This window comes from Lepidochelys olivacea (assembly GCF_965140295.1).
Source record: "Lepidochelys olivacea isolate rLepOli2 genome assembly, chromosome: 3".
NCBI classification, from domain to species: domain Eukaryota; kingdom Metazoa; phylum Chordata; order Testudines; family Cheloniidae; genus Lepidochelys; species Lepidochelys olivacea.
The window spans coordinates 72,051,495-72,072,405 of record NC_140413.1 but is presented as its reverse complement, the minus strand read 5'-3'; the positions used below and the strand labels follow the sequence as shown (position 1 = coordinate 72,072,405).

Sequence of the window (20,911 nt, the reverse complement as noted above, 5' to 3'; positions counted from 1 at the left end):
AGCTGGGGGCACACAGAGGTCTTCCAGGGGGTACATCAACTCATCTAGATACATGCCTAGTTGTACAACAGGCTACATTAAAAGCACCAGTGAAGTCAATACAAACTAAAATTTCATACAGACAATGACTTGTTTGTACTTCTCTATATAATGAAATGTAAGTACAATATTTATATTCCAATTGATTGATTTTACAATTCTATGGTAAAAATGCAAAAGAAAGCAATTTTTCAGTAGCAGTGTGCTGTGGCACTTTTGTATTTTTATGTCTGATGTTGTAAGCAAGTAATTTTTCAGTGAGGTGAAACTTGGCGGTATGCAAGACAAATCAGATTCCTGAAAGGGGTCCAGTAGTCTGAAAAGGCTGAGAGCCACTAATCTAGTCCTGTCCTAATATTTTTCTATTTCAGTTTCTTTCTACGTAGACCTTTGCATGCACTGTTTAGAATGGGCCACATACCGAGCTCAGATAAAACGGGTATAAATTCAGAGCAATTCCAGTCTACAATAATCTGCACAGAAAACAGATAGGTAATATATTTTTGAAAGAGACATTATTTAAATAAATATCGGTAATGGTATGATTGGTACTTCCATTTATGATTTGCATTTTTAGGACTGATACCTGAATACTGAATGCTTCATCAATTGGTACAACATGTCCTTATAGAAAAGTGGTGTAAATATTTCATGTAATTTTATTGTAGCCTAAAATAAATCTTTGCAGTGATATAAAAGCAGATCTGAACACTGCATTACGAAAAATCTACCATTTCTGAATAATTGCAGCATACATTGGGGATGGAAAAAAGTACAAGGCCAAAAGCCACACAAGAAATTGTGTTAGGATGCTGTACCATTAAAGCGAATGGGAGTTTTCTGACTGACCTCAATGAGTCTAGCATCAAGTCCTAATTGTCCTAAGTGTCTTATTTTTGTCATAAAATAAAGGGATATATTACAAATAGTCAACTCTGTTCACTTACTTATTATGGCAACACTGATAAGGAAAGCCCAGTTGCATCCATAGTTCCACTATCGTTTTGTAATAGGGATCCCCCAGTTTTGCAGTATTTATTGTCATCAATTCAACAGGATTTCTTCACATAATCCATAGCTGCAGAATTGAACCCCTCTTTCCTTAAGAATTTGAGCAATTTTGTTTAATGCAAACTCCACTTCTACATGTATATTTGTTGCCTGGAAATGTTATTTCAAGACAGATTTCTCACAAAGCACATCAAATGAAAAGTTTCCATGACTGATGTTGCTGGGTGTAATTGCAGTGCATTGATGTACAGAACTTGAAGTCTAACAAATCTTGGAGAAATGGCTGAGTAGCTGTCTTTTGCAAAGTATTTTTATGAAAGCTGCATTTCAGTTGACTTTGTGCTAAAAGTGCTCATGCAATACCTTACTTGCTGATACACAGCAAGCTCCAACTTCCCATACTTTCAGTTTTTCAGCTGACATCGTTTTGGTTGTTTTGTTTTTTTTTTTATTCTGGTTTCAGGTTAATATAAAGAGGAAAGCATTTCATTTCACATCAGTCACTGTGCTTTGGAAATGTTATCACATTGTATTGAGGAAAATTCTAGGACTGAGAACTGTAGAGACTAAGTACATTTATTTAGCTCAGGATGTAGGTTAAAGGCCTGGGCAAGTAGCATGTGTTAAAAAAAAGTTGAGTGTAAAGGATTAGTTTCTAACACTGTTGTTGCAGTTTTCTATCTATAAGTATTCATATATATTATTAATAACGTGTCACGTGATTGGTTTAGGGAGATGGTTGTAACATGTTGCCCTACCGAATGCAATGTTCTCTCCATAGCAGAGTATTTCCTTGGAATACCCTGCTCCTTTTGACACTTCAGTTTTAATTTTTACTACAACCTGATCTGAAAATGATGACCAGCTTGAAATCCATATAACTTGAAGGCTTTATCAGCAAAGCCCAGCAAAGTTATATTTCTCTATGGCTAAGATGTTGAAAACCAGTGAAAAATCAATTTTTTCTTGTTCTGAATGGTGTATTTGAAGCACTTAAAAAATGGTGAAGGGGTGTGCTGAGTGCCTGTCATGCTAGCAATGTTTTCTTCTGCAGCGTGTGTAGGGACATCCACCTGTCAGCCCTGGTAGGCTATGAGAGTTTGATGAACTGGTTGTTGTGTCAGCACAAAGGAAGGAAACGGGAGTTGAGGAACGTCAGAAAGAAAGTTGGTAGCAGACCGTGTGGAGCACATCATCGAAATAATTAGCTGGATTCTGAGAAATGGTGACTCTTGGGAGCAATGGTGCATGGGGAGTTGAAGAGTGCACAGCACAAAGCCCTACCATCAGGTTCCTAACTGACTGGGAGTGCTGTCAGGGATGGATTAACATGCTTTGACAAATTTTCAACTCACAGAAATGTGGATTAAAAAATTCTATTGGTTTGTTAATGAATGTTCACATCCTTCAGGAGAGACTGTGGGGAGGTGTCTGGGTATGGGTTTAAGGATCAGAAAGAAGCCAGAAAGAGGTGGGGGGGAATCAATGAAAACTTGAATGCAAAACAGATAGTATTAAAAGAGAGAGACTATGGGGAAAATGACCATAGAGAACAAGAGAGAAAAATTGTAATGGGAATAAAAAATACAGAGGCCCTGATTCTGAGCTGCACCTCTCACAAGGAGCTCAGAAAATGCAGCCCAAGAGGCCAGGTAAAGGTGGCTTAAAGTCACCTCTGTGCCTGTTGAATTTTGGGACCAGCACCCAGACAAAGTTGGAGCAGCCCACGTTGTTGCTCTAACTTATAGTGGTTTTCCTAGAGGCACCAGTGAACCAGCCAGCCCAGAATAGCCAGGGTAGAACGCTCTGGTTAGTCAGTCCCTTACCAACGTCCCTCCCACCTCCCCCTACTCTATGTCAGGGGCTTCAGGCAGAGCTACAATGTGTCTTGGGGCCGCCTACACCAATCTGGGAACCACTTTGCACCAAGGGAATTACTGATTGTGGCTTTTTTTTAGCACTAGTACACAGCACAGTCTTCCCTTTAACTAGAAAAAAAACATATTTTATTTTGCTTTTAAATCAAATCTGTCTTAGGAGAAAGTAGGGCTGCCAGTTAACAGGAAATAAGGTTCCCAACTCAAACTACTTTTGCACACCTACAATATAACTTGGAAGGTTTGCAAAATAATCTAATTTTCCTCCTCTTAATTTGTTTTCTCTAAAGGAAAAGATGAAATAATCCCTTTTTTGTTGTACACTTTGTCCAGAGGTTAAGTGGGAGCCGTGCATGGCACACACTACTTTCCCAATATCCCCAGATAAGCAAGGTTAACTAATCCCAAAGGGGGTAGTTCATATTGCTTCCTTGGTTAAAAGAAGAATAAATAGGATGACCAATGGAATGAAAAAATTAAATCAGATAAAACCAAAGGGAGTGAACATTGGGAACAATTTCAGATGACCTCAGTACTGTATAATTGTATTAGAATAAGTATGAACATTAACAATTTTGGACATCTAAAATGTTAAATTAACAGCCTGAAAACATTTTACTGGATGAAATAGAATATGATACATGGAACACAAGGATTCCTCTGAAATTCAGCCAGTATGCTGTTGCTACTCATTTAGACAAAGAAGACAACTAGTTAATCATCACAAAGAAAATTAGACAGAGTAAATTGGTTTGCTGCATTCCAGAGACTTAGCTACCAAAGGAATATATACCACTAATTAGAGTGAAAATACTCCAAGCATGCAGTTATCGAGAGAGAGAAAGAGAGAGAGAGAGAGAGAGGTTTGGAATGCTTCTACTAAACCATGAAGTTTGTGATACAGTTATAAGATTTTATCAGTTCAGCAGCCTATGTTAAGGGACTTCAACTTTGATTATATTGACTAATGACATAATAGGTTATAATGAAAATTATCAGGCATGCCTTGAATCCTTTGTTTCCCTGGATTCTCTGAGCCCTTTAATGAAACATAAATAGGTTACATTTTAAAAGGTATACTAATGCACAATAAAATTAAAAGAGATTAGGAAACGCAGGAATTGAGTTTCCTAGAGCAACATTAACTTGGTCATGCTGTGGATATTTTGGCTTTTTCGTTATATTTATACAACATTTAATTTTGAATTAACATAAATGTTAGAGTTTCACTTGCGTATTCTTTAAATTAAGAGAAGAAAAATGCCCATGTTTAATATTGGAATGGAAGCGGTTCAAATTAGGCTTTGGGTAAAGAAAGCAGAGTTTGCCCATTTGCTGCAGCAAAAGGCCCCAGATCTTCTCTGGGTTCCTTATGGATAGAGACTGAATCCAGTGACATCAGTAGGATCAGGCCTATTAGTTGTCTAGAGATACAGCCATCACAGTGTGAAATGATGCACTATCTGCATACCTGAAAACTAAGCTAACTTTTTTTCCCTGACTAACGGGTTATGACTTTCAGAATCTTAGAGAATTCAGGAGAACTTGTGGAAAACTCCTAAAAATCATGGGATCCACAATATTTTTTTTCACTGATGATTTTCTCCTGTTGCTGATATTAAGCAGTCATTTTTTAAGGCTTGAGTTTTGTGCATTTCTGTGAGAATTTTACCATTTCCCCTGTGCAGCAGCCCCTTCTCCTATAAGAGAAGAGAAACTTTATGATATCATAAAAGGTGTGGGTTTCATTGGGATCTTCTTAAAAAAAAAAACTAAGATGCCAAGGAGCATGCTCAGAAGGGATTTTCTCCTTTGTTCTCACTCCTTTGGAAGAGTGTCATAATTCATGGGTATTACTGTCCAGCTCAAATGAATGGAAGCAGAATTCCTTTTTTTAGGAATTAGGAATTCCTCCTGCCTGTTAGCATACTAACTACATCTTCCTCATTCTTATCTTCTTTCACAAAGTTATTTTAAACTCCCATTTGAGGCTTATTCTGACAGGCATATGCAACATCTTGGGTGGGTAACATTTTAAGCCTGGTTGTCAATATATGCTTTTTCTAACAATGGCAAAACTGAGTTGCTAGTTTCTTTGGATGCAAATACTAGATGTTAGATCCTTCAGTCTTTTCTAAGTGCCTTGATTGCAGGTTGAAAATTTGTGATATTTAAAGAAGGAATGAAATTTACATATTATGTAATTTTATGCATAAAAAAGCGGGGGCAGGGATTCTTCTGGGAAACAATATTTTTTTTAGTTTCAGAACTACTTAAATAGTCTTTACTGCATCTTTTAAATTTCAGACTATTTCCATCTTCTGAAAGCATTACTAAATGATTCTTTTTCTGTGCCCCAGAGCCACCTGTTACCTTTGTTGGTAGTGATTATTTTTGTGGGTGTTTGCTATTTTATTATTTTCCATATATAGTTGGTCGCTTCTCATGAATTATGACATCTGACCAGAGCAGTGGATCCTATGTCTGACAAAGGTAAAATCAATTTTATTTCTAATTTTGATTTCTTCTATAATGTATGGATCCATTACTCTGAATAGATTTTCTGGATCTGATCCAACTCTCATGAACAACAGTGGGAATCTCACCGTTGATTTCAGTGGGAGGAGTATTAGACCCTCTTAATAAACCTACTCTACATGAACTTGATCCTGCACCATTAGAGTTAATGGGAGCCTTTCCATTGACTTTAACGGTAGTAGGATCCAACTCTGATTGTGCTTGGTATACCATGGGAATGTTGTAAGGACAAGACGTAACATCAAACAGGGCTAAAATGTCATACAACTGACATTTGCAAAATGGTCATATTTGGGTAGTTTTCTATTCCACATTGTAATTATTTTTCTCCACACGTTTGGAAGTACCCATTAGTGAGATGAAGAAAAGGAGGACTTGTGGCACTTTAGAGACTAACAGATTTATTTGAGCATAAGCTTTCGTGAGCTACAGCTCACTTCTGTCACTAGATCCACTTAATAATAAATAAGAAAATCTGCCACCTTTCAGTATCATTAGACAGGATTACCCATAAATTATTTTTACCCAGAACTTGGATCTGTTGTAAGAGAAATCAAAATGACTTGTGCAAAAACCTTTTCAATCACTTATAACTTAATTATCACTTTATTACCTGACCAGTATATTTTCAAATGAGACTGTGGTGTCACACTATTTGCACACCATGCTTCAAGTTCCAAAATTCACCTGGTTTTTGTAATATGTTTATCGAAAGAATGGTGCAGTAGAAAAAACATAGAGTATGGGGGTTTGGGGGTTTTTTGGTTTGCTTGTTTGGGGGGGTTTGGTTCATTTTTGTTTTGTTTTACCTCTTCACTCCACAAGAACATACTGTATTAATTAATTTGTCAAACGTTCCTAAAGCACTGAGATCAAGTCTTGAAAATTTCACCCCAAAAGGAAGAATGTTTCAGAATGTTTTGAATGAGTGAAAACAAAGGATTATAACTGAAACAGGTTTGTGATGTTTACTATGTAGTTTTCACTACCAAGCAAATTCAGTCATGAAAGAACTTTGCTGGTAATTGTTTGAACTGGATCTGGAAGCAGCCTTTTGAAATCAGCCTGAATATGATAGTCTTTTTGTTTCTTTCTCTTAATTTTTCTTTTCTTTTTTTTTATAAGTGTTGTCAAAACACATGTAATAGATATTTGGACTCTTAATTTACCACAAGAGATTAATCTGAAAACCTACTTTCCTGGCTTAATTAGAATTCATTTGCTTAATTGTCCTTCTGATCCTATCAATTCCAGTTTTGCACTAGCTTGAACAATGCTATCTTGTTGCTGTTTGCACTTTAATTTAGATTTCTATTATGGTTTATGAACAGTAATAAGGTTCTGCTTGAATATTCATTAACTTTTGAATTGTGAGCTATGAAAAGGTGCTTTTCTTTACCTTAATGAAAGTGGCACAGCATGGGACTGATCAGTAGTGACATTTGATTTGAGACATCCAGCAAATTTGCTCATGGTTTATTGACACATCTCGTCCAAACAGCTCCCTCGCAAGTTAGCGAAGTAATGAAAGAGCGAGTGCTGCAAAGGAGCGTGGAGCTTTCCTGGCAGGAACCAGAACATCCTAATGGAGTCATCACTGAATATGAAATCAAGTATTACGAGAAAGTAAGTGTATGTGAAATGCACAACAATTTGCTGTTTGCATCATGTCATCCCACTCTTCCATGGGCAAATTTTAATGCCATAGTAATTATACCAGCTATTATCTGTTGGTGTCATTTCAGGTTGTAGTTGATTTTTAATAACCGTCTTCCTATCCCATTAATTTATTATCATGATAGGTTCTGTATATTGTATTTGTATATTACACAAATGAAAACATCCACTCGATAGCATGCTTATCTTGCTTGTTTTTATATGATTACAATAAACAGGACTGTGAATGTTTTTGCAAGAGACTTGTGACTTTTCTGTCTCTTATCCCTTTTTTTTAATACTTCTAGGCTGTTGGAAATGTGCTGTTGAGATCAGACATAAAACAAAGCTCCAGATCATTTTTGGTAATAAAATAACCTATGGCACTTTTGCAGAGTTGGGCATGTTAGACCTGATGTCTCAAATCTTCATCCATTTTCCCTGAAATATCAGCTGGATGAATTATTTTTCACTTGCTCCCCTAAAAGCTCTCAATAATGTGTTGGTAGAAAGTGGTTGCATTTCCATGGTAGGTGAAGTTATCCTTGTATATGTAGCGTGAACTCCTGGGCCCAGTGAAGATGAGGGTTGTTTTGCCATTGACATCACTGAGGCCAGGATTTTAATCTCTGTTAAAAAAATGCTCGATACATGCAAGATATTAATTAATGCTCAAAGCTTCTAAAAAAAGGCTGAATTAAGATATAATAAAGGAAGGAGCTCTTCTGTGATCACTGTTGAGGATGTATTTTAACTCCATATCTAAGCTAATCATTATATTTATTTCAGAGCTGAGTATGTCAAGTTTCTAGGTAACATACAATTAAATTGAAACCACATTGTATCCAATATCAAATGTCTCATCTAGTTTTCTGTGCTGAATAACACAAATATACTTATCTGATTATTTTTACATGGGTTAGAAAGGAGAGTAAAAAGGTAGATAGTTTATAATGATCGTAACTCTGAGTTACTTGGTTTAATTTCTCTTATTACAACACTTGTCAGAGAGCTGCATACCTCAATTTTTATAGCTTGCAAGATAAATTTTACTGTTTGTACAAGTTAATTCATTTTTTCACAGACCCACAACAGTGAAATTCTATCTTGGGATAAATTCCAAGTCTTCAAATGTTTACCAATGACTAAACAATGTTATTTTTTACATATCCTAAATAGTTTCTTGCCTGTAAAAATCATCATTGGTCTTTGTAAAACACTGAAAATGCTCGATGAAATCACAAAACATTTAGCTTTTTGTGAATAGGACTCATGAGAATATGATTTTTATAATTTATTCAATATATTTGTGTTGTTTTAGTGAGTTGTGCAAACAGGAGATTGGTAATAAATGTATTAAATCATTGCTATAAGAGAAATATCTGCCCGTCATAAATTAAAATTAAATTAATTAATGAGAATTCAAGACTAAGGATCTGATCTTGCAAATATTCACTCAGAAACTAAACTTTGCAGCTGGGAGTAGTCTTTTGAATTCAGTGGGACTGCTCACATGCATGTACAAGCAAATGTATTTTAATTTGAAATGTGTGTCTGACTCTTGCTTACAGGAAGAGTCACACAGTTATATAACTTCCTGAACTTTCACCTTGTTTTAGAACCAAACAAAAGTTTCAAAGGTTCTGACATGTTCTGATAAGTGTTTCTTCGTGTCTGATTTCTGGCTAGGGCTGGAACTGGAAGTGCCAGAAATCTCACAGGTAAGCCTGTTCTTGTGAGATTTCTAGCCCAGTTTTCCCCCCCAAATTCAAGAGGTTTTCAAAGTTCAAATAAGCTTAGTTTATGTATTCGAACCCAAACTCTGAAGTTCTGCTGACATTTACAGTACTATTCACCATTTCCTGGTATTTCTGCTTCCTTCTCCTTCCGCATCCCCTTTCCTCTCCTTCCCCCACATACACACACATTTCACCATCCCTAACCATGTTTATAAATGATTGATTTCCTCTTGGGGAAGATACGAAAAAATATTTCTACACTATCTGACATGTTCACTCAAAAGATAGGGTGGACAAACCATGGGAGAAGGCATTATCACATCTTGTACAAGAAATCTGACACATCATATGAAAAGCTATATTTCAACACAAGGGCTTTGTTGTTATACTGAAATACAGTGGACAGAATTCTCCACTGGTATAGTTGGGCAAAATGCCATTGAAATCAACGGAGTTGCCCATATCTACACGGAAAGAGAATTTGGCCCAGCAAATGCCTTGTATGGGTTGCTATCTGAATTATTTTATAGTTTCTGATACAGCTTGTGTAGCATTTAAAAAATGAATAATTATGTATAGATATTGCTATTTTTATTTTTTTCTGGGCCAAATCCTGAACTCCTTATTCGGTTTTTAATCTGTTTTACCTTATGAAATGGAATCAATGTCAATTTGCCTGAGTGAAATCTGTGTTAATAGTCAAGGACCTCCATGTTTGGTCCAGTATCTGGTAGATCACTATTGGCACTAAAATAGATGTAGAAAGCTGTAGAAAAGAAAGCAAGTAGCACTGCTCTGATGAAAATGGAGCGCTCCCTATCTCTTTTGAGGACAGTCAGAGTTGTCTGAATAAGGGGTTCAGGATAAAGACTATTTACTGTGGAACAATTCGAGAAATTGTTTTCATTAAATGTAGGAGCTGAGTTGTGAAGATACCATTTTAATGTTGTTCCTCAACCAACAGAGAACTTCTTTGGAGTTCACTGATGATCAAACTGTTCCTCAATGAGGCACAAAGGCAATCATTTTATCTCTGGATTTTTATGACTAACAGCATGTGCTTCCCATTTAAATTTTATGTCATTTTAAGAACCCCTGAATGAAATGACACTGTGTTGTAATGCTCCACAGAGTGTGCTACATTCTTTATAAGGGGGAAAAAAACCACAGCAAGTTGAAATAAACTGCCAGGACCAGTTGTCAGTTGTTTGTGTGCAACAATAATGAAATCTGACCTGGAAATATAACTTCATCCTTTGTCTTATTGTTTCTAGGATCAAAGAGAGAGGACTTATTCAACAGTAAAAACCAAGTCCACTTCAGCTTCCATTAATAATTTGAAACCAGGAACAGTGTACGTTTTCCAGATTCGTGCTTTTACTGCTGCTGGTTATGGAAATTATAGTCCCAGACTAGATGTTGCCACATTAGAGGAAGCCACAGGTAAAATGTATTCACGTTTGAAGGCAATTAACATTTTTAGTAGGAAAAAATGATATACTATAGTGTTATCTGAACTAGAAAGGATGGAGTTTGTGCTAATGTAGCATTTTTCTGTGGATGAAATCTTATACTTTGGGAAGACATGAATTACTACCATTGTATTTTGGTATGGGTGATGAGCTGCCTATTGTGTTTTATCATAATACAAGTAATTATAGTGCTATAGATAGCCAGGGAAGAATTGTAAGTTATTGGGCTATCCCTGTCTGATGGCCCCATTCTATAGAGAGAAGGGATGTTTGGCCCAAATACTACCCTTTGCTCTCCCCACATAAAAGGAGATTGGTGGAAAGATGGAGGACCCCACAGGACTTTCCAATAATAGGGAGTGTGTCTCTACTCACACTTTGCCAGATCATTTAATTTTTTCTAAGAAGTACATAGCCTTCTTTTCCTCCTAAACCCTCACCACCACATAGCTACATATAATGAGGACTGTGGGACTACAGCAATTCTTGCACTTTTTGTGGGACCAGATGGGAAAAGAAGCAGAAGAGTCAGGAGCCTGAGAATGTTAGTCACTGAGCTCTAGAAACAGTGAGATCCCTTACACAAACTACCTACCTGACAGCTCCACAATTCTGCTGCCTCTAAAGCAAAGGTTTCCCTGTTTTGGGTCATCTGTTTCAGGTGGATCTTTCTACCAAACAGGTCAGCCTCATGGAGCCAGAATATGTAGCCTGCCATTGCTTGCAAGGTGAAAAGGCCATGGATTTAGTATGTTAAATGTGGTATTTCTTTATGCTTTGCAGAATTTCTGTACCAAGATACACATTCAGTGCCTGACTTTAATTGTATTTAGGTATTACAACCATGAGACAGAGGAAGTTTATAGTTAGGTCTTGCTGCTGACCTTTATTTGTTTGAAAAAATGGAAGACTGTGAAAATGAAGTTCAGTGCAAATTATAACACATCATATTCTTTCCATTTTAGGCAGTCTGTTGATAGACTCTGCTTTGAATATATTTTTGGCAAATAAATTAAATGTTTAGTCCTTATTTATGATTCTCTCTGTTTTAGGCACCCATCACTTTGGTATTTAAGTTCTAATTATCAATGTCTCTAATTTAGTGTCTGTAATCTGTTTCATTTTGGTTGACCAATCAAGAAGAGGTTCTCCATGTTTATAGTCCATGTTGTAGACCGGAATAGTCACTGAGAGTAAGCATAGATTATTTTAGGATTCAACATTTTTGACAGGATCTACAAGTACCAGTAAGTATGCCAGTGGTTCTCTATTTATCATTGTGGGCCACATTTGTCGCAGGAGCCGGGTGACAGGGCAGCAGCAGCCCAGACTCCTTCCGCTGTGCAATGCCAGCCAACTGGCTGGCTGGCTGCCCTGGACTTCTCCCTCCATGCGGGGCCTGCCTTTAGCATGTAGCTGAGCTGGGCTGCAGCTGTGTGATAATGGGGCCACATGCAGCCAGTGGGCCACATGTTGAGAACCGCTGATGTATACCAACATTTGACAGACCAGGAAAAACAATAGTGCAAATATTCCATAGGCTTCTTAATGTATCCCATTTTTGACTCTTATAATGAGAAATTTCAGACAGACTAACAGTCGAGTACGCACTGAAAAACTTTGAAATTAGGCTGGGCAAAAACATGTCACAAGGTAGCTTTCTGTTGTGACATACCACATAAGCTGCCTCATTCCTCAATTTTAAAAAAATTGGTTTTCACTTTGAGAGGGATTTTTTCTCCCCCGATGCATTTAGGGTTTATTTATGTCCTTTCTCTGAAACATCAGGGATAGCCATGTGTGAACATGGGACATTGGGTGGGGTGGGCCAGGGCTCTGAAGTGGCATTGAGCATTCTTTCTATCAGGTGCTTAGCTGGCAGGTTCTTGTTCACATGATCAGGGTCTGACCGTTTGCCATATGTGGGTTCTGGAAGGAATTTTCCCCAGGTTAGATTGACAGTGACCTTGGTGAGTAGGGGTTGCCTTCCTCTGCAGCATGTGGGTATGGGTCACTTTCAAGGATTATCTGAGTATATCTTACTTTATCATTTCCCTGCCATTGCTGGGGCCTCGGGCAACGTGCCCCTCAGTCCCTCCTGTTCTCTGCCTATGGACAGAAAAGTCTAGTCTCCTGTGGGTTGTAGCACTTCAGTTTTGCTTCTGTTGTTGGGTTTAGTGTGCGGGTGCTGGGTGAAGTTGGTGGCCTGTGATGTACAGAAGGGCAGACGTATTCTTGTGGTCCCTTCTGGCTTTAAACTCTGACTCTATTTCATACTTTAATCTAATTGAGGCTTTGGCAGCATTTAGAAGAGAGACCTCCAAGAAAACTCACAATGCTTCAGGGAGCTGAGTAGATAATTTTGTATGTGACTCCCATCAAAGCGAGAAGCACACAGTGTTCTGTAGTAGTGGTGGTGGACCACTGTCAGGGTGCCTGGACTTCCCAATATTAGGGGCTTTTTCCTGTATAGGCAATTATACCCTCTTCCCGAAAAAAAAGTGTCCCTGATTTTTCACACTTCCTATCTGGTCACCCTAGCCACTCTAATGCTGTAGGTGCCGTCTTCCACATGATTTCTGGAGCTGGTTCTTGGATCTGGCTGAAGAGATCAGATCCCGTGAATGACATTTTTGAAATAGTGATGATGATAACCCTGGTGTTCAGCATCCACATTCAGATAAATATATTTTGCCCACCTAAATTTTCTATCAAGTTTCAAATGTGTTTTCACTTATTATCCCAAACTGTTGTGTGAGCAGTGGTGCTGTACTCACTAAAACAGATATTATCTTCCCTTCTGGATGGCAGCATTTCAGTGCTGGGAGAAGGAGGCTCTTTGTATAGTAAACACACACAAATTTTTATGCTGTACATATTTGTATAAAAAAAGTTTAAGATTATCTGTAAAGCAAGATATGTGTATTCTGCATGTCACAGATCAAAGTGTATGAATCATTATACATTGGTTTGTAGAGATACAAGTCCCCAGGGGAGTATTATAAATCTACACGATGTCCCTCAAATTATCATTTTGTCTTTTGATTTGTTGGATTTATTTGAAAGATGGTTTAAATCAATTACAGCCAGCGGATCTGAAGAGGTTCATGTGCACTATTTATTCCAATAAGTATATAATAAGGGGTTATTGTGCTCCTGAATTGTACTCTTGAGTTCAAACAGAAGTATGTAGTGAGCTGGTTGAAAAACTGGATATATTGGTATTTTTATCAAAATTTTGATAGGAAAAAAAGAAACAAAATATTTGTGAAAGTATGCAGACATCTGTGAAGTAGAGCTACAACCGTCCTGCTTTTATCAGACCACACACTGTTTGAGGGATCTTTCACCACAGATAGAGCATTAGACAGGGATGTCTGTTCTTAGATGGGGATATACACACTTGAAGACTTCAGTATCAAAGAAAGATTTTGTGAGGAGCCTGTTTTAACCCTTCTTACACACGATTCCACTGTGTGTGGAGAGAAAGGGGGGGATGAACTGGGATCAGAATCAATTATTTAATATTCCAGGGATCTAAATGTAGTTTGGAATGAGTTACCTATCTCACAAGCATGCAAAGTGGAATATATTTGGTCTAGAATTAGCATTTCAAAATTATGGGCTTTGATAGGAAACTCTATCATCTGCCATAACTGTGGCAATCAAGGAGTGGTTAATGCAAATAACTACTCCATAATTGGCAGTTAGAAGTTTAAGTCTATCTCCATATATTCCTGTTATCCACTACAGGGGTAGTCCATTAGGCATCTCCATAACTTTTCAACCCTTTGACTTGTCAAAGCTTACCCAAATCATAGTTACCCATGACTACCTTTAATAACATCTCATCCTTATTTAGCACTTTTTATCAGTAGATCTGAAAGTGCTTTACAAAGCAGGTTAGTATCATTATCCCCATTTTACAGGTGGGGAAAGGGAAACCCAGAGAGTTGAAATGACTTGCTCAAGGTCTCCCAACAGGGCAGGGGTAGAGCCAGGAATAGAACACTAAACTGGGAGAAGAGGTAGATATGCTGGAGGGTAGGGAATAGGATACAGAGGGCCCTAGAGAAATTAGAGGATTGGGCCAAAAGAAATCTGATGAGGTTAAACAAGGACAAGTGCAGAATCCTGCCCTTAGGACGGAAGAATCCCATGCACCGCTACAGACTAGGGACCGAATGGCTAGACAGCAGTTCTGCGGAAAAGGACCTAGGGGTTACAGTGGACGAGAAGCTGAATATGAGTCAACAGTGTGCCCTTGTTGCCAAGAAGGCCAATGGCATTTTGGGCTGTATAAGTAGGGGCATTGCCAGCAGATCGAGGGACGTGATCGTTCCCCTCTATTCAACATTGGTGAGGCCTCATCTGGAGTACTGTGTCCAGTTTTGGGCCCCACACTACAAGAAGGATGTGGAAAAATTGGAAAGAGTCCAGCGGAGGGCAACAAAAATGATTAGGGAACTGGAACACATGACTTATGAGGAGAAGCTGAGGGAACTGGGATTGTTTAGTCTGTGGAAGAGAAGAATGAGGGGGGATTTGATAGCTGCTTTCAACTACCTGAAAGGGGGTTCCAAAGAGGATGGATCTAGACTGTTCTCAGTGGTAGCTGATGACAGAACAAGGAGTAATGGTCTCAAGTTGCAGTGGGGGAGGTTTAGGTTGGATATTAGGAAAAAACTTTTTCACTAGGAGGGTGGTGAAACACTGGAATGCATTACCTAGGGAGGTGGTGGAATCTCCTTCCTTAGATATTTTTAAGGTCAGGCTTGACAAAGCCCTGGCTGGGATGATTTAGTTGGGGATTGGTCCTGCTTTGAGCAGGGGGTTGGACTAGATGACCTCCTGAGGTCCCTTCCAACCCTGATATTCTATGAAACCAGGTTTCCTCAGTTCCAGAGCAGTGCTCCCAACATGAGGAGTCATTTCCTCTCTTTAAAAGTTATGCACTGTGCAACAGATATTTCATGTGAGTATTCCATTAAAGAGTGGACACGTATATAAATAATGAGATCTTCCACAGTTATATGAGATAGGAAGTTTGAAAAATATAGTTGTATCCTCATTGTTTGGGGAATAAACATTCTCCAAACTTAAGAGGGTTAGGAAGAAAGTTCCCTTATTGGCAGTTTATTCCATAACTGCCTACTGAGTGGTTTCTTGCACCTTCTTTTGAAGCAACTAGTACTGGCCACTGTAAGAAGCAGAGGAATCATGCTGATCGGCTCGCCTGCTGCCAAACAGAGCAAAGAATATGTGAGTTTTGTTTCCATGGGAATTCTGGAACAGGAACCTGATTTTGAGGTTATTTCAGTGGCCCCAGATCTGTGGAACTCACAGGGCCCTGACTCCAGCCATTCTTTTTTAGTTAACAATACAAAGTCTTAATCATATAACAATACCACCTCAGATGTATTTAATGAGCCAGTGCCACACTTTCTTGCTCTTATCCCTCCACTGCCTCCAAATGACTCACTTCCAGAATGTTTTTTTCGACAATGTTGCCTGACATCTGTTACTTGAGTCTAAAGTTCATGGGCCAGATCCTCAGTGGTGTAAATCAGCACAACTCCATTGACTTCAGTAGACCTCTGTTGATTTACCCTTTCTGAGCACGTGGCCCCCTCAATATATGGCAAGCAAGCTACATACATTTCAAAGAGAGGTTCCTCAAGTAGGGTGCTTATATCCTCAGTTTACATTAATGTGACATATATATTAACAATAGTAGAGTCACTGCGTAAAAAAATAGTGGAATAATGTGCAGATTTCTTGGAATGTAAGTCCTTTGAAGCAAGGATTGTGTTTTCTCTTGCATTTGGAAAGCACCTAGCACGGTGGGTGCATCTGGAAACAAATGATAAATAATAGTAACAATAATTATAGAGATGAAAATGATCAAGATGGGAGAAAAACGTGATGATTCAGAAATTGATGCACATAGGGCTCCTTTAGGTTGGATCCAGTCCTAGAAAATAGTTATTGTATGTTTTCAACTAAAACACCTCACTTCTAAAGTCCTGTTCCCCTTGGATACTCATTAACTCACCCAACATTTCTGATGAACTTAGGATAGATGCCTTTCTTTTAGACCAACATTATCGTAACATTTAATGTCTGTACAAAGTTTCAGATTACAGAAGAGGTAAACTATCTGTCTGTGATTTATGAGGGTTTATTTAACCTTTGCAGTTCCTTTCTACAGTATATTTTGAGTTAATCTTTAGCTCTTTGCTCTGTTTGTAGCCACAGCCGTTTCCAGTGAGCAGAATCCTGTCATTATCATAGCTGTGGTTGCTGTGGCAGGCACCATCATTCTGGTCTTCATGGTGTTCGGATTCATCATTGGACGAAGGTACTGTACATTGTGTAGCTGTTGGCATTTCTGGCCCCACTGTTGTAGATTCCTTGGAATTATACCAGCCTGTATCTTAGAATCTGTAAATGGAAACAAAAGTAATGTATAATCTAATATGGACAATTTAGATCTAAATGTCATTATAGGATGACAAATTAGCCCACTTACTTTACATTTGGAAGGACTCTGTTAGCTTAAGAAATGCTTTGTGTCTTATATTAGGTGTCTTCTAAATATTTGTAGCTTCTCTGATCTTTTTCCTTGAAGTGTGCTATTTCTGTTGAATTGTTCACACATGGAGAAGCTTGACATTTTACCTATTCAGCCATTCAAATAACACTTGCATTTGGGGACAAGAGCCAGAGAAGTAAATTTAAGAGCAGCATCATGTCAAAAATACCAGCCTTGTCACTCCTTCAGACTCTTTAATCTTTAGGCTATTTTGCTCATAGCATCACAGAAAGTTTCTAATGAGGACTCCAATTTTGTTGTTTAAGCCTTTAGGACTCTTCCCAGCAATTATTAGATACAAAAGCCTTTTGATTGGAACTGTTCGTGTTTTGTTTTAAAACCTGTTATTGAAAGAATTACAGCTGGGATATTTTTAAATGCCTGCTGGAGTTAGGCTGCTAACTTCCAAAAATTCCAATCTAGTAGAACTTTAAATATAAGGCAGTAAATCATTATTTTCCTGTAAAACTGACTTGTTTTTATTTTATTTTTTTCAGGCACTGTGGGTATAGCAAAGCTGATCAAGAAGGGGATGAAGAACTTTACTTTCATTGTAAGTGTTTTGCTTCCCCTCCCACCCCTCAGGAATTCCCAAACCAATTATAAGACATTTGGACTGGCAGTATTGGAATATAGACAATACCAAAACCACATACCTATAAAGAAAGGGCTATAATAAATCTGAAATGCTGTGTAAACAGCAAGTGTGAAGTTAAAAACCATAAAAATATATGACCTACACAAAAAAGGAGACAGATTATCAACATTGTTCATGCCATGCATTTTATTTCTGTACATTTGTGCGACATACTGTTGTTCCCATTCTGAATTTTTCTTTTGAATAATTGTTTCACACCATCCTAATGATCCCCCTGGAGATGCTGTAAATTGATAGGTCCTTGGCCAAGTGTCTGTGTGAGCTTTCCCTCAGGCAAGCTTCAGATTAAGAAAGTAAGGGTCACTGTGTCACCCCAATAGTGAAACTGTTCTGGTCAAGAATTGTTTTCTGCTACTGTGAACTTTGCATCACCAACATTTGTAGATCATAATATTAATAGAAAATAAAATAAAATGATGTGAGAAAAGGCTCATCTCTGTAATTCCCATCTCTGCATTGAGTTGCAAAAATAGCACTAAAAACTGCTCCAACTGAAATCAGTGGTGAAAGATTGGCCTAATACCTGTTCACCCAGTATTAAGGAATGCTGTCAAGACAACAAGAAGGGTAATAGATACTCAGTACATTTTGTTTCTTTGCCCATTTCTCATACTTGTCATTAGGCAGATTATTATAAGACTTATTAGAACTGTGCAAAAATAGTTTGACCATCTGTATCAGTTCAAACAGGTAACATAAAATCATGAAATACAGCATAATTGCTTTTCAGTAGCGCCTCCAGGAATCTTTTGACAATTTTTTTTCCATCGGAAAATGCCAGTTTATCAAAACCAAAACTTTTCATAGATGGTTCTAACAAATGTCTCAACTCAAAAAATCTGAAGAAGTTTTGAAATTGTCCAAATGTTTTGTTTCAGCATTTTCTAAACAAAAAATTCCAGTTTTGGAATTGACTTTTTATTTTAAAAACATAAGCTAATTGTAGTAGAAATAAATTCAAAAACTTTTAAAATGATCAGAATTGGAAGAAAATGTTACAACTGATGCAAACAGAATTTTTTTATGATTATTATTTTCATTTCACAATTTCTTTTTTTAAGATTGTCCTTTTGTTACAATTTAGGACAGGATTTTTTTTAAAAAAAAAAATCTCAAATTTTTTCACAGGACGCAAAAACCATTTCCTATCCAGCTCTAATTTTAAGTTGTGATACAAAATAATGTTCTGACTATGCCAGTATCCTCTCATACCTTATAATTTAAATATCAATAGAATACACTGTTGATTCTTACCATGCCACCAATTATCTTTATCACTTACTGTCACTGCAGCCATAGGTTAATTTTTACAAATGACTGCCAACAAAAATACATTTTTTAATCTTGTATTGCTTTGTGTTAAAGTTACGGTGTCAGTAGTTTATCAGGGTCTGGTATCTCATAGTGGATGAGGCAGTTACTAACCACAAACCTTACCTTCTAGTAAGGCTAACCAAAGACTGAGGTCAAAGTTGTGTCAAGATTTCTGTCTGACCTTTCTAGCCTGACAATATTTGGTCAGCCTGGACTCCCTGAGTTCTGGATGTGTCACTGCCTTAAGTCACTTCATTTATGTGCAGGGTGTATTAAATCAAATGGTGACATCATTACCGCCTTAGTCAGACAACCTATTATATTGTAGATAAAAAGTGGAAAATAGAAATGGGAGAAGGATTAATTATCACATAGCCTGCACTCTAGCTTATTTTAAAAAAACTGCATCAGAAATCTGATGCTATTTAACTGTAGCTAGATGGTTACAGATTTGAAAATTGCCTCTTTTCGTTTACAATATAGGCTTTATACATCTCCAAAAGATCCACTTCTTTTTTATCAGGGAGGAGAGAAATCAATTGCATTTTCTTTTATTTGCCTGTAAAGGCAAAAGAATATACCAGCTAAAGAATTCCTTTCCCCAATCTAAATTATGAATGAGTAAATTAGAATCATTTTCAGATTCTAAGTTTCAGTGAAAATGTGAATAGGTTGATGAGGAAGCTAGTGCTTAATATTCAGCAGCTGGTCAGGAAATTCTTTCTTTCTTTCTTTCTTTCTTTCTTTCTTTCTTTCTTTCTTTCTTTCTTTCTTTCTTTCTTTCTTTCTTTCTTTCTAGAAATCTAGTTATCTAATATTCAATAACTAGAAAATATGTCAGAACAGTTAACATACACTGCCTTTATTAATACTGTAGCATGAAATATTAAAAAATAATTTTTTTACCAAGCTACTTTTTAATGTTTTTGATGGAAAGTTTGGTATTTAATTTGATTTGATGACTAAATCCCCAGTAAGATGAAACACAACACTGTGGTCACCAGCTATTTACAATTTGTTGTCCTTTTGTTCCTTTAGTATCCAGACAATTTTCTTATGTTCTAAGACACAGATTCAATTTTCACAGTAACTTGAAAGCAACCATTTAACTAGTTTTAGACCACTGCATTTAATGGAATGTCCAATCTTTTATTTCAGTCCTCCTCAACTTTCCATGGCCCCAAGTGCTACATTTAAAGATATAAGCACAATGGAGGAGTTTTGTCAAGCAATTCCAATTTACATTTTGTTTCCTCCTACCATTTCTTTTAACAATGTGTTCGAATCCACAGCAGCACTATTTCAGGTTGGTATGCCAAGATAGCTTTGGCCTGTCAAAATGTTTTATGACAGCTTGAATAAAGAACCATCAGAGCCCCATTTGAGATTCACAAGGTTACCTCCAATCCAGGCCCTTATCACAGACTCAAGAGGATGGTTCATTCTCCATCTGCCTGCCTGAAAGCACAATATAGGAGGTTAACCTATTGTTTTCTTCTTTCTTTTTCTGATCTTCTTGTTTCATTTAAATGACAAATAAATGTTTATCTGCTCAGAAACTTGGAATGTAATTAAGATTAGAAATAAATCTGTCAAAATACAGATTATAGCAAAAATTAACTTCTAGATGAAATCTTAAATTATTTCTACAGGAATTTGGTATATTCATTTGGCTCTTCAAACTTCCTATCTCTGGTTTTGCCTGTTTTCCATTATATGATTTCTTTTCCAATTATTTTATTTGAAACCTATTAACGCATACCACTAACTGAGCTATTATTAATTACATTTCAAAATATGCAATAGATTCACATCTAACTAAGAGGTTGCATGGCACTCTTAAGTTATCTGTTTTGTATTGACTTCTGATCCAATTCCTACATCTCAATAATTCAGCAATTCAGTATTGTTAAAATAAGAACATTCTTTCTTATTTTCATATAGAGAACAATTATTATATCTTTTTAAATATGCTGATTTGATGGCAGCCCATGATTGTAATAGTTGGGATC

General features: G+C 37.2%; 1 protein-coding gene across 2 annotated transcripts in view; it reads left to right on the top strand.

Moving 5' to 3' along the window:
• EPHA7 (EPH receptor A7) overlaps positions 1-20,911 on the top strand; it is a 171,816-nt gene that overhangs the window by 129,733 nt on the left and 21,172 nt on the right. For both annotated transcript variants that reach the window (XM_084623866.1, XM_084623865.1), the window contains exons 6-9: positions 6,967-7,091; positions 10,135-10,303; positions 16,585-16,693; positions 17,425-17,480. In XM_084623866.1, the coding sequence (XP_084479992.1) occupies positions 6,967-7,091; positions 10,135-10,303; positions 16,585-16,693; positions 17,425-17,480 (459 nt within the window). The remainder of the gene's footprint in view (positions 1-6,966; positions 7,092-10,134; positions 10,304-16,584; positions 16,694-17,424; positions 17,481-20,911) is intronic.